The sequence below is a fragment of the Dendrobates tinctorius genome, unplaced genomic scaffold (genome assembly GCF_039654945.1).
Source record: "Dendrobates tinctorius isolate UK_male_01 unplaced genomic scaffold, ASM3965494v1 ptg000004l, whole genome shotgun sequence".
NCBI lineage: Eukaryota > Metazoa > Chordata > Amphibia > Anura > Dendrobatidae > Dendrobates > Dendrobates tinctorius.
This window is the reverse complement of record NW_027361672.1, coordinates 22,917,944-22,936,602: the sequence shown is the minus strand read 5'-3', so window position 1 is coordinate 22,936,602 and position 18,659 is coordinate 22,917,944. Positions and strand designations below refer to the sequence as shown.

Below are 18,659 nucleotides of genomic sequence, written 5' to 3'. Positions count from 1 at the left end.
ACTCAAATGCATAGGGACACCAGGAATTTTAGTGAATGAAAAATCTTTTCCACCAAACCTATATATTATTCTGATTAGCTTATCTTTCTCCATGCCATGCTGTCTATAGATTGGACTGTGTACATAGTGACAGGGTCACTTTAAGACTCCCAGCCAGGCTGATTCACTGAGACTCCTGGTAGATTTAATCGATTTTCAATTAAAGGTGTAATCTAATAATCTATATATATATAAATGAGTGTATGTGTGCGTGTATGTATGTGTGTATCAGCCACGCCCACTCCACATAGCCCCCACCCAATCACTAAGCATCTTTCATTTCACCAGTGCTGTTTAAAAGAAGCTGAGCTGTGATTGGTTGCTATGAGCAACATTTTTCCCGCTCCACAACACCTCAGCAGACACTGACCGGGTGGGAGAAATCTAGCATCCCCACGAACAGAAGCTCCCAGCCATTGTCTGCCCCCCAGAAAGGAGCAGAGAGCACATGACAGAAATGAATCCCCCCCCTCGTTGCCCCTATACCCATCACACATCCTCCATCCCATAGTCCCATAGGCCCGTCTTCCCTCTTAAAGGGATCTCCGGTATGGAAGTGAGGGCAAATCCCTCAGCGCTCTGGTTCTGACCCCAGGGTCTCTTAAAGGGATCATTGGTATGGAAGTTAGGGCAATTCCACTCAGCACTCTAGTTCTGACCCCAGGCCCCTCTTAAATGGATCCCCGGTATGGAAGTGAGGGCAAATCCACTCTGCACTCTGGTTCTGACCCCAGGCCCTTCTTAAAGGGATCCCCAGTATGGAAGTGAGGGCAAATCCACTCTTCGATTTGGTACTGACCCCAGGCCTCTCTTAAAGGGATCTCTGGTATGGAAGTTAGGGCAAATCCCTCAGCGCTCTGATTCTGACCACAGGCCTCTCTTAAAGGGATTATTGGCATGCAAGTCAGGGCAAAGCCACTCAACGCTCTGGTTCTGATCCCAGGCCTCTCTTAAAAGGATCCCCGGTATGGAAGTTAGGACCGTTCCACTCAGCGTTCTAGTTCTGACCCAGGCTGACGAGATGATGTGGGATATTAGTGGTATTAGTCCAGTAGCTCTGGCTGACGGGATGATGTGGGATATTAGGGGTAGTAGTCCGGTGGCTCTGACGGGATGATGTGAGATATTAGGGGTAGTAGTCCGGTGGCTCTGGATCATGGGATGATGTGGGATATTAGTTTTAGTAGTTCGGTAGCTCTGGCTGACGGGATGATGTGGGATATTAAGGGTAGTAGTCCGGTGGCTCTGATGGGATGATGTGGGATATTAGAGGTAGTAGTCGGGTGGCTCTGGCTGAAGAGATGATGTGGAATATTAGAGATAGTAGTCCAGTGGCTCTGACGGGATGATGTGGGATATTAGTGGTTGTAGTCCGGTAGCTCTGGCTATGGTAGTTAGTTACAGGTAGTTACTGTGCCCGGGCAACGCCGAGCTCTTCAGCTAGTAAAATATAAAAATATGTGAATACTTACATTTCTTCTTCCTTTTAGACACATCCGTATTCATACTGGAGAGAAGCCTTTTAAATGTGATGAATGTGGGAAGAGTTTTACAGTAAAATCAACCCTGGATTCCCATGTGAAAACTCATGCAGGTTAGTTAATAGATGTGGTACTATGCTGTATGTTCTGTACGCGATCCTCAGCAGGACGTCTTCCTACAATAAACCTTTTATTTTGTCAACCATGACACTTTGTTTTCTCTGAGATATTGGAACGAGTCGGGAAAATAGGTAACCAAACAGGTTCTGCCGCTGTGCGGGTCCCTGATGGGATAAAGTGAGGTTTCTGAGAAAATGGAAGGCAAAGGTGATTCTAGAAGGAGTTACTTCATTGTGAAATAGTTTTAATACTTGTAAGGATTTGAGCACGTATAACTAATATTAAGTGGAAGATCCTCAAGATGATAGGGCTTATTCACACCATCATATTTTCGGTCAGACTGCTGTCTAAAAAAAAATTGGTCCGAGTGCTGGCAAATGTTATTCAATGAGGCAGTGAAGACAAGCAGTTTATTTTTTCACAGACCTAATCTACTTGTGAAAAAAATTGCAACCTGCACTAATTTCTTCCAGAACTTGGTTGACTTCAGTATTAGATAATAAAGACAGGGTAGACCACAGTTTGAGTCCCTTTTTTTACCTCAGCACGCCTAGTATCTTTAGCATTAGATCAGAACAACAGGGTGGATAGCAGTGTGAGCAGCCTCTTCTTCTTACCTCTGCACTTCTGGTGTCTTAAGTATTAGATTATGAAGACAGTGTAGACTGAAGTAAGAGAAACTTTTTTTTTTCCCACCGCACTCCTGGTATCTCCAGTATTAGGTCAGAAAGACAGGGTGGACAGTGATATGAGCAGCCTCTTCTTCTTACCTCCGCACAACTGGTGTCTCTAGTATTAGATCAGAAAGGCCAGGTAAACCTCACTGGGCAAATCTTTCTTACCTCAGTATCCTGGCATCTCCATTTATCTATAACATCCAATCAGAAAGGTGTTGATAGACAGCAATGTAGGCTACCTCTTCTTACCTCAGCATTCTTGCTGTCTCCCAGTATTAGATCAGAAAGACAGGGTGGACAGTAGTGTGAGCAGTCTCTTCTTACCTCAGCACTGCTTGTATCTCAGCACTGCTTGTATCTCCAGTATTAGATCAAATAGATAGGGTGGACAGTAGTGTGAGCAGTCTCTTCTTACCTCAGCACTGCTTGTATCTCAGCACTGCTTGTATCTCCAGTATTAGATCAGATAGATAGGGTGGACTGCAGTGTGAGCAGCCTCTTCTTCCTCCAGCACCCTGGTATCTCCAGTATTAGATCAGATAGACAGGGTGGACAGTAGTGTGAGCAGCCTCTTCTTACCTCAGCACCCTAGTATCTCCAATATTCGATCAGATAGACAGGGTGGGCAGCAGTGTGAGCAGCCTCTTTTTTTTTTTTCAGCATCATCGTATCTCCAGTGTTAGATCAGATAGACAGGGTGGACAGCGGTATGACCAGCCTCTTCTTATCTTAGCACCCCTGGTATCTCCAGTATTAGATCAGAAAGACCGGGTAGACCAGACGGGGTACATTTTTTTTACCTCAGCGCTCTGACATCTCCAGTTATCTATACCATCAGATCAGAAAGGCATAGGTTAGACAGCAATGTAATGAGCCTCTTCTTACCCCAGCACATTTCTGGTATTTCCAGTATTAGATCAGATAGACAGGGTGGATAGCAGTGTGAGCAGCCTCTTCTTACCTCAGCACTAGCATTTCCAATTTTAGATCAGAATATCTACTGGTAATGTATCTTCCAACACATGTATTCGGTGGCACTTCCTGCTACACGCTCACAGACACCATTCCTAACATTAAGACAGGTCTATGGAAGAAGTCGCTGGACATTCGAATTCTTTTGTGATCACCTCCATAGACAAAATTGTCTGACTGATTTGCTAATTCAACATTTTTGCTTTGAATCTTTTTATGGCATTTCCTTTATTTCTGTTCCTGGACAAAACCTATAATAACCTTAGTCATATACTTCAACTATTTCCTTTTTATTTAATGGTACACAGTATTTCAGTAGTGACGTGAGACTATTCAGACCACACGTAGAGAACTTTGTACAAGGGATTATTCAATACTATGAGGAGCCTTCCTAACGATCTCTAATGTGCTCCCATTACCCCCACTGGCACCTTTATCTGAATCGGCCACAAGTTTCATGACTGCTCTGTTTGGATCTTGAAGGGCTTCCTCTGGCCCTTGTAATGTCAGCATTGTCTGCTGCCTGGACTCTCATTCTCTCTTACTAAGAATGTGTTGAGAACGCCATTCAGTGTATTTTTCATGGGGTAGAAGGAAAGCCCAGACGGCATTGCTAAGGCTGCAGTTTGATACCACAGAGATTCATGGGGCATCAGAATGTGCCGTTTTATGGACACTAGTGGTAATAAAAGTATATTTGTAAAATAAATGCTAGTAACTGATAGAAAGGATCCTCATAGTGCTGGACTTCTTACTTGTTATTTCAGTAGAAGCGGAGAGATAGTTGTGGGTTTAACGCAATGACGAAGAATCTCGAAAAGCTTTCTAATGAATAGCAATATTGACTTTCACTTCATTACCCAGCTAAGAGCTTCTGTGCAAGACAAATTGGGTGTCACTGGGGGACAGAACAAACAGGTTTTAATGAGTAGAAGCCAAAAATGGTTTTTAGAATATCACATTTGAGATTATCTGAAGCGAAGTGCTGAATTTTGACACAAGCATTGGAATTGGGGTTTGAGAAGTGGAACAGAAATTGAAGACTATATCAGGAGGAGTGTCCTATGATACAGATATTACTGAGAGGTGCTGCCTTGATGGGAACAGATTTTGCACATTAATAGATCCAGATTGATGTTTATAGTGTTTAGGTTAAATGAAACCGTGCCCAATAGAAAGAAAAAAACGCATATACTCACCTCCCAGGTCAGCGTTGTCCCAATGACATCTGTGCGGTTGGAGGTTGGCGCTTTGGGACCTTACGTTTCTTCAGCGCTCACAGCAATGTCATGCAAGCATTCGCAGACCGCTCTGACATCGCCGTAACAACACCAATCTGGGAGGTCTTAATTTTACAGGGGTCACCATTTCACTTAAAGACCTGTCGCCAGGTCACAAATGGTCAATTTTTGCCCTTATTTTATTCTTGCTTCTCACACGAGTATTCGGTTTTTCTTTTCTTTTTAAATCCTGACTGTTCCAAATATTTGGTTGTTTTTATTTACCGTAGTTATTTGTATGATCTTTACCAAGGAGGCGGTGCTGGTTTCCTCTGTAACGGGGCCGGTTTCCTCTGTAACAGGGGATCCTCTGGATTCTTAAAATATACATTTTATTATATACATACAGCAAAAACAAAACTACACTTATTATGTACTCACATGACCATAAAAAGCCTGAATAATTCATTTAATTGGTTATTTGATATGAAACCTGAATAATAGACTTGATTCAAATCGATTTGTAGGACCCAGTTCAGATGCCGGGTCGGTAGTCTCTGGCTGGAGGATGGGAGCATTGGGAACTTCCTCCAACCTCTCGGCATCATCAGCTCCTTTTCATTAGCTGGTTTGGCTCGACATCATCATTGCGGCGTGATGCACATGTAACATTGTGCCAGGCTGGCTAAAGAAAACAAGATCCTTGGATGCCGGAGCGTAAGACGCAGTACTCAGGGCTCCTGTCCGGAGGCAAAAAAATTACTGTCCCGGCTACAAGACTGGGTCCTGATAATCAATACTCGCGTAGTAAAACAGAAACAATTGCAAACTTTTTTTTTTTTTCTATATTTGCATTGCTTAAAAAAATATCAATTACATAGCAATTTAGCAATGTTGAAAAAAAAATTTAATTTGTCCAGCATAAAGCAAAGCCTCATACAGCCAAATCTGTGAAATTGTACAAAAATGATGATTGATACAAAGACGAGAGACAAAATCTATAAAAACTGACCGGTCACTAAAGAGAATCTGTCTGCAGGTTTTTGCTATGTAATCTGAGGACATCGTGAGGTAGGGGATAAAACACTGAATTCACCGATGTGTCACTTATCGGGCTATGTGCTGTTGTTTACTTATAATGAAGGTTTTATCACTAGGACAGTATCACTACCATGACTAGCTGGTGTGTACCAAGCTGTCTCCTGTGATAAGCTCCACCCCCTCATGTGATAATCAGCTCACTTTCTATAGACAATGTACATTGAGAGCCTGATGTGGGCGAGGTTAGCTTTCTCAGCTCTGCTTCATGTTGCAGCTAACTCTGATTGTGTCACACCTGTTACACCTAAGGTTTCTTGTTGAACTGTATTTATGCTTTTGGCCAAGTCCAATTCTAGGTTAACCCTATTATTCTTACTGCTTTTATTTTCACCTAAGTCTCTTATATATTGTATATTTATCTGCCTATTCATATTTTTTGCAGGCCAAAAGCTATTTAGCTGTCATGTCTGCAGCAATTCTTTCTCCACCAAAGGTAGCCTTAAAGTGCACATGAGACTTCACACTGGCGCCAAGCCATTTAAGTGCCCTCACTGTGATATGCGCTTCCGGACATCCGGGCGGAGGAAGACGCACATACAATGTCATTATAAATCCGATGCAAAAAAGGTCAGGAAGTCGATTGTGCGGAGGCATCTCTCCCAAAATTCAGTTCCAATTCCTAGTACCGCTTCCAGCACTGGGGATTCCCTCCAGTCAATAAATCTGCTTAATTCATCAGCAACAGACCCAAGTGTCTTTATCACAAATAGTTCTGTTCTTTCTGGACAGTTTGACCAAAGTTTGCTCCAACAAGGTCTAGTTGGACAGGCAATTCTTCCTGCTTCAGTATCCGGTAAGTACATGGTTAGCAGGTTTTACAGACATTTGCCTTGGTCTATCCAGACAATTTTTTTTTTTCATGTGTTAAAAGTAATCTGTTGCAGGTTTTTGCTGTGTGATCTGACAGCAGCATGAAGTAGGGGCAGAGACACTGATTCCAGTGATGTGTCACTTTACTGGATTCAGCAGTTATGGTAGAAACACATTTTTCTCTTGCAGATCTAGCAGAGCTCATTTGTTGAGCTGTGTATAAACCCGCAGCACAGATTTCTGTGTACAGTAGATAGTGACATCAGTGGTGAGAGTGTGGTTGGACTAGGAGGCAAGAGGCCAGTTGTCCTGTAATGATAATCTCCTGCTGATAAAACACTGATTGATTGTATTGAAACAGCAAAACACAGTCCAGAAAGTGACACATTGCTGTAATCAGGGTCTCTGCTCCTACATTCTGGTGCTCTCAGATTACATAGCAAAAATCTGTAGAACGATAGATAGATATGAGACAGATGGATATGAGATAGATAGATAGATAGATAGATAGATAGATATGGATAGATATGGGATAGATGGATAGATATGAGATGGATAGACCTTTTTATTTATTTTTTATTTTGACACATTCCTGGTTTTCCAAAAAATAAACAAAAATGGTGAACCCACCAAGTGAACAAAGTGTGAGTGGTGTAATTAGAGATATATTGTTTATTGTAATATAACGTTATTTATTTATGAAGAATGCGCTTGAAAAGGGCTTTTTAGAGGAAACTTTGCACGGGTGATTAAACGGATCATGTCACGTTTGCTAGTGCTGTCTGTCTCTTTTTTTGTATTGAATGTGAGTAGAGTTGAGCGACTTTGGTCAGATCGGGTTTCGTGAAACCCGAATGAAACAAAATTTGTTTTAGATGAAACTGGTCCGACTAGGGCAAAAAAAAAGTCAATTTGAAATAAAAGTCGGCATTGAGCGGATGACATTCATCCACTCAATGCCGACTTTTATTCCCCACTGACTTGCATTGGGGTCGGGTTTCAGACGAAACTCTGACTTTTTTTGCCCTAGTCGGACCAGTTTCATCCGACTCAAATTTTGTTTCATTCGGGTTTCACGAAACCCGAACCGACCAAAGTCGCTCAACTCTAAATGTGAGAGACCCACTGATCAGGTCTCTTGAGCGCTTGCACTCTACTCCCCAGAATTGTGTTTTTCAGTGTTTGTGGTCTGTTCAATTTATCAGCAATTAGGCGTTATTTAGTTTTTTCATGTATAGATATGTTAAACCAGTAGTAACAATGAAGTAGCAACACGATCAGAATTATATAAAAATATATAAGAAAATAAGATAAATATAAGAAAGATCTCCTGACAAAACTGCAGAGGCGGTGAAACACATGTCGAGGTGTAGCCACAGACCTTCATCCTGTTCAGTATGACCGCAGGTAACTTATCCATCTTTTTTTTTTTTTTTTTTTTTAAATGCTACATGATCATATACGTAGATCATATACGTAGTCACTAGTATATACATTATCTATTTAGAGTATCCATTTCATGTACTGCAGGCCTGTTAATTATATATGCATGGACACCTATGCTGGTAATTGATGCTATTTAGATCTTACTGTTTGATAACCTGGATGTCATTTTACTCTTTTAGTATATATCTTTATCAGGATGTTTAGGTCATAGATCTCTATGTTTCCTGTCAATGTTGTAATTGTCCATGATTGTTAGGGTATTCATTTTCCCTGCTATTGTTATTTAAAGGATCTATTGTTTTTTGTAATGTATTTCTTGGTAAGATTATGGTAATATTTGTAATAAAATTGTCTTATATATTTTTATACACTGCTGAAAAAAATAAAGGGAACACTTAAACAACAGAATATAACTCCAAGTAAATCAAACTTCTGTGAAATCAAACTGTGCACTTAGGAAGCAACACTGATTGACAATCAATTTCACATGCTGTTGTGCAAATGGAATAGACAACAGATGGAAATTATTGGCAATTATCAACACACCCTCAATAAAGGAGTGGTTCTGCAGGTGGGGCCCTCAGACCACATCTCAGTATCAATGCTTTCTGGCTGTTTTGGTCACTTTTGAATGTTGGTTGTGCTTTCACACTCGTGGTAGCATCAGATGGACTCTACAACCCACATAAGTGGCTCAGGTAGTGCAGCTCATCCAGGATGGCACATCAATGCGAGCTGTGGCAAGAAGATTTCCTGTGTCTGTCAGCGTAGTGTCCAGAGGCTGGAGGCGCTACCAGGAGACAGGCCAGTACACCAGGAAACGTGGAGGGGGCCGTAGGAGGGCAGCAACCCAGCAGCAGGACCACTACCTCTGCCTTTTGCAAGGAGGAACAGGAGGAGCACTGCCAGAGCCCTGCAAAATGACCTCCAGCAGGCCACAAATGTGCATGTGTCTGCACAAACGGTTAGTAACCGACTCCATGATAATGGTCTGAGGGACCGACATTCCTAGATGGGGGTTGTGCTCACAGCCCAACACCATGTAGGACCCTTGGCATTTGCCACAGAACACCAGGATTGGCAAATTCGCCACAGATGACAGCAGGTTCACACTGAGCACATGTGACAGACGTGACAGAGTCTGAAGACGCCATCGAGAGCGATCTGCTGCCTGCAACATCCTTCAGCATGACAGGTTTGGCAGTGGGTCAGTAATGGTGTGGGTTGGCATTTCTTTGGAGGGCCGCACAGCCCTCCAAGTGCTCGCCAGAGGTAGCCTGACTGCCATTAAGTTCTGAGATGAAATCCTCAGACCCCTTGTGAGACCATATTCTGGTGCGGTTGGCCCTGGGTTCCTCCTAATGCAGGACAATGCCAGACCTCATGTTGCTGGAGTGTGTCAGCAGTTCCTGCAAGATGAAGGCATTGAAGCTATGGACTGGCCCGCCCGTTCGCCAGACCTGAATCCGATTTGAGCACATCTGGGACATCATGTCTCGCTCCATCCACCAACATCACGTTGCACCACAGACTGTTCAGGAGTAGGCGGATACTTTAGTCCAGGTCTGGGAGCAGATCCCTCAGGAGACCATCTGCCGCCTCATCAGGAGCATGCTCAGGTGTTGTACAGTAGGGAGGTCATACAGGCATGTGGAGGCCACACACAATACTGAGCATCTTTTCCTTGTCTTGATGCATTTTCACTGAAGTTGGTCAGCCTGTAATTTGATTTTCCACTTTGATTTTGAGTATCATTCCAAATCTAGACCTCCATGGGATATTCATTTTGATTTACATTGATAATTGTTATGTTTTATTGTTCTGAACACATTCCACTATGCAATGAATACAAATTTGCAACTGGAATATTTCATTCAGAGATATCTAGGATGTGGTATTTTAGTGTTCCCTTTATTTTTTTGAGCAGTGTATAATTCTGATCGTGTTGCTACTTCATTGTAACTAATGGTTTAACTTCTGTTGGATTTCAAGAGGATCATTGTTTATTCTATGAGGATTTGTTTTGTGGTCTTATATATTGATATGTTGTAATATTTTCTTGTGCAGCCGGTGGGGATCTCACCGTATCGCTGTCAGACTGTAGCTTGGCCACTCTGGAGGGAATCCAGTTACAGCTCGCTGCCAACTTAGTTGGACAAAATGTGCAGATTTCTGGCATAGACACTACGGGCATTAACAACATAACACTACAGGTACCAGTAATTGTTATGGATCTGGTAGTAAAGTAAGCGTTTACAGTGCTTTATTAGACAAAGTTTGGCTCATATCATATCATTTTTTTTAGATTGACCCCAGTATTTTACAACAAACACTACAACATGGCAGCATAATTCCCCAAACACTGACTGGTGACCCGACCGCAGTACAAGCTGGCAGCAGTTTGCAGAGCGGTGATAATGCTGTGCCAGCTAATGTGGTTCTTCAGCCTATAGCTAGCTTGTCTCTTCAGCCTGCCACCACGTCATCATCCAGCCTGACTATTGCTCCCATCACTGAGCAAGAATCTGTACTGTCTACTACCTCTGCAAGTAAGTGTCTGTATCCTCATTAACATATTGACATTTTTTACCTTTTTAAAAAATTTTTTTTAATCATGTAGCCATTGCAGCCACCTGGTTATACCAGTATTTCCCAGTCTGCTGCTCTGGAGCGCAGGACTAGGAGTGGCACTATTAGGTGTCAGTGCTGTAGTTTGCTATTTTCTGGTACTAGTATTGGGCAACGCTGCTTGACACAAATCATGGGCATCACTAGACCAGGGCAACTCAGCAAATGAATAGTATTTTCATGAAGGGGTGTCCAGGATGCCCATCCACACCCCTGAAAATGATGTCACTAAGCCACATGTCATCCTCCTCCATGTCCTGGACTAGTAGACATAACCTTGAGTTGTGTGCTACATCATTTTGTTCATTTTCAACCAATTCCTTTTGGGGTGTCAATTTTTCATTTTTTTTATATTCAGGTTTATTATTTTTGGAAAAAAATTAAAAATCTATACATCAGGTTTTGGCAACTAAACTTCCCAAGGGGCCATGTGAGAGACCATGACTGTTGTTGAGGACCAAGCCAGGAGGCTGAACTTCTGATCAATATTAATATTATATAAATATTAATATATTATTAATCATTATTAATATATACTTCATGTTTTATATATTTAATTTTACCTATTGCTATTGATCAGAAGTATGCTGACTATTGTAGCATGTATCCTTATCAGATGATCTACCTCTTTATAAATCACTAGATGGTGGTCCGATTCTAACGCATCGGGTATTCTAGAATATGTATGTAGTTTAACACTGATGCATGCTGGCCAGCGGGAGACCGACATTCAAAAGATGGTCCAGGACGATCCACCACGATCGGCGATCTCACAGCGGGGGCCTGGCCGCTGCTGCGTGTCACACTGAGCGAGATCGCTAGCATCGGTCGGGATACTAACGCAGCCGGGAGATGACCGGCTAGCGTCGGTCATCTCCCGGCTGCATTGCCGCTGACCTCCGTGCGGCAGGAGATGACCCGCGGCAACCGTCGGGAGATCAGCAGCTAGCGCCGCAGATCTCTCGACGGTAGCGGTGGCGTGCGTCATTCGAATTCCGTGCCAATTCGCGGCCGGACTGCGCCTGTCGCTGATTGGTCGCGGCCGGCCGGGCCCGACCAAGCAGCGACGCGGGATTTCCGTTACAAACAGAGACAGACAGACAGAATTAGACGATTATATAGTAGATGCTGCCATGTTACTTGTCCTTCAGTATAATGAGCAGAGATGCGCCTTGATCAGCTGCAATCCTTCTTATGATCTCTCCCATGATCTTTGTCTCACAATCTCTGTTTCTATCCCAGTCCGGTCTTTGTGTCTCAATCCCGCTCTCTCTTTCTTCTTCCCCTGCTCTCTGTCAAACTTCTCCCACTCTCTATCATTTTTCTTCTGCTTTCTTTCTTCTTCTCCCACTCTCTATCTTTCTTCTTCTCCCGCTCTCTTTTTTTCTTCTCCTCTCTATCTTTCTTCTTCTCCTGCTCTCTATTTTTCGTCTTCCCCTGCTCTGTATCTTTCTTCTTCTCCCGCTCTCTCTCTTTTTCCCTTTCCCACTCTCTTCTATAACTAACATTCCGTCTTTCCTCTCCTTGGATATCCATTGTCGTGTACACAAGTGACTTACACATAAGGTCAGATCTACTCTAAGTAGGTCAGGTTCTCTACTTTATGTAGATATTCCTTGCAGTACCATTGACATTGTTCTGTCACACATTGCATTTGATTTCCAGCGCTTTTGCTGTCCTGGTCTGTCGGACAGATGTGACCCAACGGCTACGGTTTGCCAAGGTCTGGTATACGTGCTGCTTCTCATTTAATAAGAGAATTGTTTGATCAGACTTTGCTTTATACAACAATATCATATCTTTTTTACTACCAAATGTCTACTATTTTTATTTGCTGTGCTAGCAAAAAGGGATAATAACTTTTTGTCCAAAATTGAATTGCATAATGGCTCGGATTGACCCACAGGGGAGCAGGTGAATGCCAAGGTGAGTCCCGCTGTAGGAGTGGGCCTCCACCCCGTATAATACGTGAGTAATAGTTGGCACAAGACACTTTATTCACTACAGACCAAACCCGCATCTCATCATTCATTTATCAAACTATTCAGTGTATTCTTGTATAGTAGCAGAGGCAAATCTATGAATCAGTCCAATGATATATCAGTGATATATGTATGTAACTGAACAGTGGCCCTCGGAGTCAGTATTACAGGTGGACCCTAGGCAGCCCTGTCCGACACTGATCGCATGTGTATAAATTATATTGTCTTTCTAAGGCCAGTTTCACACGTCCAGATAATTCCGGTACCGGAAAAAACGGTACCGGAGCTATCCATGTCCGTGTGGACACGTGGTACCTACGTGTGGCAATCATGTGCCGCACGTGAGCCGCATCAGGACCACACGGACGTAGTCGGGAAGAAGCGCTACAGTAAGCTCTGCTCCTGGCGACTGGTGCTGACTGCGGCTGTAATTCTTCTCTCCTGCTCAGCCGGCAACAGCAAGCAGGAGAGAGAGAATGAAAACCCGACGTGAGGTCCCCCTCTATTTGTGAACCAACCAGACGAAATTTACAGCTGGGGGCTGCAGCCCTCAGCTGTCAGCTTCATCAAGGTTGGTTCTCAAGAATAGAGGGGTCCCCATGCTGTTTTTTATATTATTTGAATAAATAATTTTAAAAAAGGCGCGGGGTCCCCCCTATTTTTGACAAACAACCTGACTAAAGCTGACAGTTGAGGGCTGATATTCTCAGGCTGGTAAGGGGCCATTGATCTTGGCCCCCACAGCCTAAAAACAGCAGCCCCCAGCTGCCCAGAAAAGGCACATCTATTAGATGCGCCTATTCTGGAGCTTTGCTAGGTTCTTCCCACTTGCCCTGTAGTGGTGGCAAGTGGGGTAATAAGGGGTTAATGTCACCTTGCTATTATAAATTGACATTAAGCCCGGATTAGTAATAGAGAGGCGTCAATAAGACACCTATCCATTACTAATGCTATAGTAAATAAAGGGTTAAATAAACACACAATAAGAGTAAAGTATTTCTCCTTCACCTCACGGGGGGATACATGACTGTGGGTGTATGCTACTGCCGCCAGGAGGCTGACACTAAGTGAATGAAAAAAAGGTTAGCTCCTCCTCCGCAGTATACACCCTTTCCCCGATTGCAGGCGAAACCAGTTCATGCTTAGTGTCCTAGGAGGCACACATCTGGTCTTTTTCCAGACTCTCTTCACTTTTTTCTTTTTCCATGAAGATAAGACGGGGCGACAGACCCAATTGAAAGGGTCCAATCTCCCCAAACCAAAAACGGGCGAGCACATGGAATGTCGCCTCCATGTATCCTCTCCCGCAACATGGGACAAGATGCCGGACTCAGCCCTGACCACCCTAAGGTATTGAAACCCTAGGCTGTACAGAGGCCTAGGTACAGTCTGTGCGGCCCCCACTGCATCACCAATGCTAGACTGCAGTGATGGAAGGTGGCGGACGGTCCCTCTCCTCATCCCTTGGAGGGAAAGATGGAGTTAGGGTGCCTTCTCCGTTCTTTATGTAGCCCCCCTCCCCTCTAACCTGAAGCTGGTCAGCCAAAGCGCTCCATCCAGTGGTCACTGCAAGAGGCACGGAAGGAGGGTGGGCTGGGAGGGCTCCTGTAGAGCGTTCCCCGTGACAGTCCGGCCCATACTAAGGTCTGGTGTCCCACGTTCTGGCCACAGCTTCCGCCGCAAGATGCCGCAGGCACGTGCACCGCCATCTGTATCATCCGATAACACCGGATCCTTACTCCCCTGGCTGGGCCTGTGCTTCCGGCGCGCCCCCCGTGTCTCCGGGTGAGCACCAAAAATTTAGTCCCCGGCTTCAGCCAGTGGTAGGCTTCGGGCGGAAGTCCCGCCCCCATCGACGCATCTGCTTCCGGCGGGCCCGCCCCCGGGTCATGGGGCGGGCGTCGGAAATTTAGCCCCCGGCTTCGAATATTGCTAGGCCGCGGCCGGATGTTCCGCCTCCAGCGACTACTTCCGTCAAACCCGCCCACTCGCCGGGGCGCAATGTTTTGAAATTAGAATTGGCACAGACTTTTTCTGCTGCATTTGCAGACGCTTGGGGGCACAGGACTGAGGTAAGTGCAGGTCGGCCTAATCAGGACAGAGATCGTCAGGTCTCATACAGGACCATCCCGTTGGGAAAGACACGCTCTCACCAGTCAAAATCAAGGGGATCTAGGTCCCACAGATTTTCAGCCAAATGACTGGAGGCATTCTCCGGTTGACACCAGCAGTGTAGGCGGTCGCCTCCTCTGGTTTCACCACGTCTGGCTCACCCGTCGTTAACGATGCGTGGGTAAGAGAGCTGGCGTCCTCGAGTACAAGATCAAATTTTTCAGCCACTCCCAAGACGATTTTTTCTATCTCGCCATCCCAGATCGGAAACCCGTGCACACTCCCTGTTCAAAGCCATCAAAATTCTCCGACGCAGCGGAGTTATTATCCCTATACCGGAAAACGAGAAATTTCAGGGTTTCTGGTCCAACCTGCTGCTTGTCCCCAAGAACAATGGGACTGTAAGGCCAATTCTGGACCTGAAACTGCTGTACAAATTTGTCAAGGTCAGGCATTTCCAGATGGAGTCTCTTCGCTCGGTCATATCTGCCATGGAAAAGGGGGTGACTATTTGGCCTCTATCGACATCCAAGACGCCTACATTCACATCTCCATCTTTCCGTCACATCAAAGGTTCTTAAGGTTCACCATCAGCGACCTACATTACCAGTTCACAGCCTTACCCTTCGGCCTAGCCACCGCCCCCAGAGTATTCACAAAGGTCATGGCGGCGGTCAGGTCCATTCTACATTCCCGGGGCATAGTCATCTTGCCATATCTGGACGACCTCCTGATCAAGGGCCCATCTTTTCGGGCTTGCGAGGGAAGCATCAACATCACGCTGGATACTGTTCGCCGATAATGGTGGCTGGTGAATTTGAAAAGGTCATCCCCTGTTCCAGCTCAGAAGATTGCCTTTCTAGGGATGTTCTTCGACACCTTGTGGGGGTTGGTGATTCTCCCTCTGGACAATGCCCTAGTCCTCCGGCAGGGGTCCGGGCACTTCGCCAGCCCGTCTCACGTACCATCCGGTTTTGCATGAAGGTCTTAGGGAGAATGGTGGCAGCAATAGAGTCACTTCCATTTGCCCAACTTTATCTTCGTCCCTTGCAGCACGCCCTCTTGCCGGCTTGGGACAAGAACCCATTCTCTCTTGACCGCCGGTGTCGGCTGTCCGCTCAGGTCAAACAGACACTCAGATGGTGGACAAGGAGTTCCTCCCTTCTGCGGAAGATATGTACTGTAGATATGGCCATTTTTTTATGACATTTTTTGGAGATACCAGTATGGAGTAAATTAATCTATAGTATAGTCGTACATCAGTTGTTGAAAATTTATAGGTTGGCTTATAGAACATAGACATTGAATTATTGGTCATAGTTAGATGAAATTATATGGTGGTTCGTTAGACCATATGCATTTAGTCATGTCTGTATTATAGGTTTTTTTGAAAAGCCTCTTTCGGTGATCAAATTCCATACACAAGATAGACATATTATTCCTAGTCTTTAAGCATATATTTTGCTATCGGGAGTAGGTGGACTAGAAGACAGAAGTAAGGACATGTTTTTTGATGTAAATTGACTTGGAAAAGTATTATAAGCATGTTTATTTAAATAATCAGCGATGTCAACAGTAATGAATGTGTTGTGTATGTTTAAGAAGTGGTAGTATCTATGAACATTTTCAGTAGGAGGTAATTTAAACACATGCGTAGCAATTATTGATAGGTATTTCTATCCACACAGATGTAGTATATAATAACATGTAAAATATGTGAATCAATACACAAAATACTACATATATATATAAAAAAAAATACATAAAAAAATATCTAATAATGAGACAATAAGTCCACTATATATGAAACAATGATTTAATTTTTGCCATTGTATTGATTTATCTCTCTGCATGATGAATTTTTGTCCGCTTAATGGCGGTTAATTGAATATTAGTTTTATAGTCTTTTTACACCAGTTCAGTTTTTTAAATTCACTTGTCAATTAGACAGCAGCTGTGATAGGTTGAATGATGTGAAGATGCGATGTGCATATGATTCCGTCATTTCCTCCTATGCTTTGACCCGTAGAAGCGCTGCAATAGCGCGAAACGGCCGTTGTCAGCCTTCATGCACTCGTGCTACCACTCCCCCGACTGTGACATGTAACCAGATATGTCAATAAACAGATTCTTCACCTTCCGTTGAGTGCGACCACTTTCTCTCCTGGATTCCAAGACTTGAATACTACAAGGTCAAGCACCCGGGAGCCCAAGCTGTTGGTTTTCTGCCTGCCGCACACCATTAGTCCAGTCATGGTAACAGCGGTGCCGTCCACTCTTTTTTCTTATTTATCAGTCACATTTGTAGAGAACTTTGTGGCAGACTTCCTCAGCTGGCAGAGTCTTGCGTCCGGGGAATGGTCACTCCACCCTGAGGTTTTCCATCAGATTTGCCAATGCTGGTAAACTCCGGATGTGGACCTGATGGCCTCCAGAGTGAACGCCTAAGTGCCCACATTTTCGCTCGGTCTCGGGACCCACAGGCAATCGCCATGGATGCGTTGGTTCTGCCATGGAACCAGTTTCGCCTTCTGTAACTATTTCCCCCGCTGCCACTACTTCCGAGGGGCATCAGGAAGGTCAAGGCAGAGGGGGTTCCAGTAATTCTGCTTGCCCCAGATTGGCCTCGTCGGGCGTGGTACGCAGACCTAGTGCAGCTACTCGCCGACGTCCCCTGGCGGCTGCCAGAGCGCCCAGACCTGCTTTCCCAGGGCCCGATCTACCACCCGAACTCCGGGGCCCAGTGTCTGATGGTTTGGCCGTTGAGTCTTGGATTCTGACCCAGGCTGGGTTTGACCGCAATGTGGTTGCTACAATGGTTAGCGCCCGAAAGCCCATCTTAGCACGTATTTACCACCACACCTGGAAGACTTTCTTCACATGGTGTAGGGACCGCGGTTGTTCGCCATTGAGATTCTCTATTCCCAACATTTTAGCTTTTCTCCAGTCTGGCCTAGACTCAGGTTTAGCGCCAAGTTCCCTCAGGAGACAGATATCGGCCTTTTCCGTCCTGTTACAGCGCAGAATTGCTACCAATCTGAAGGTAAAGACCTTCATCCAGGGGGTTTCCCACTTGGTACCTTCCTATAGGGCCCCTATGGACGCCTGGGACCTAAACCTTGTCCTATGCGTTCTGCAGGAAGCTCCATTTGAGCCACTACAGGATGTTTTTTTTTTTTACATGCCTTTCCTGGGAAGGTGGTGTTCCTCGTAGCTATAACGTCAATCAGGCGGGTCTCAGAGCCAGCAGCTCTATCCTGTCAAGCCCCGTTTCTGATTTTCCACAGGGATTAGGTGGTTCTCAGGCCAGCTCCTCCCTTTCTGCCGAAGGTCGATTCCTAGTTTCATATTAGTGAGGATATTGTCTTGCTCTTTTTGTCCAGCACCGGTACACCGAGTGGAAAAGGCTCTTCATACGTTGGACCTGGTGAGAGCTCTCAGGAGGTATGTGTCACAGACAGCATCCTTTCGTCAGACAGACACACTGTTCTTGCTCCCCAAGGGTCACAGGAAGGGACTCGCTGCCTCAAGGTCGACCATAGCCAGGTGGATTCGTTTGACTATTCAGGAGTCTTACCGCATCAGAGGCGCACCTGTTCCAGCAGGAATCAGAGCACACTCCACTCGGGCGGTGGGCGCCTCTTGGGCTCTTTGGCACCAGGCATCGGCGGAACAGGTCTGCAAGGCAGCAACCTGGTCTAGTGTGCACACATTCTCCAAGCACTACAATATCCATACTCAGGCTTCAGCGGAAGTGAGTCTGGGTAGAAGGATTCTCCAGGCAGCAGTGACGCACCTTCAGACAGGAGGTGTGTATAGCTTGGACCGGTGAGTCGACTTCCCACCAAGGGACTGCTTTAGGATGTCCCACAATCCTGTGTCCTCCAATGAGGTGAAGGAGAAACAGGGATTTTTGTGGTACTCACCATAAAATCCTTTTCTCCGAGACGCTCATTGGCGGACACAGCACCCACCCTGTTAGCCAATTGACTCTTTTTTTGTTTACTAATATATATTTTTGATAGTAGGTGGGTTTTCTAGACATTTTGTTACCTGCATTAAGGTTGATTT

The 18,659-nt window shown here is 44.9% G+C and overlaps 1 protein-coding gene across 3 annotated transcripts in view; it reads left to right on the top strand.

The window, feature by feature from the left end:
* ZNF236 (zinc finger protein 236) overlaps positions 1-18,659 on the top strand; it is a 235,408-nt gene that overhangs the window by 129,540 nt on the left and 87,209 nt on the right. For all 3 annotated transcript variants that reach the window (XM_073566497.1, XM_073566490.1, XM_073566480.1), the window contains exons 22-25: positions 1,530-1,633; positions 5,993-6,403; positions 9,934-10,079; positions 10,172-10,415. In XM_073566497.1, the coding sequence (XP_073422598.1) occupies positions 1,530-1,633; positions 5,993-6,403; positions 9,934-10,079; positions 10,172-10,415 (905 nt within the window). The remainder of the gene's footprint in view (positions 1-1,529; positions 1,634-5,992; positions 6,404-9,933; positions 10,080-10,171; positions 10,416-18,659) is intronic.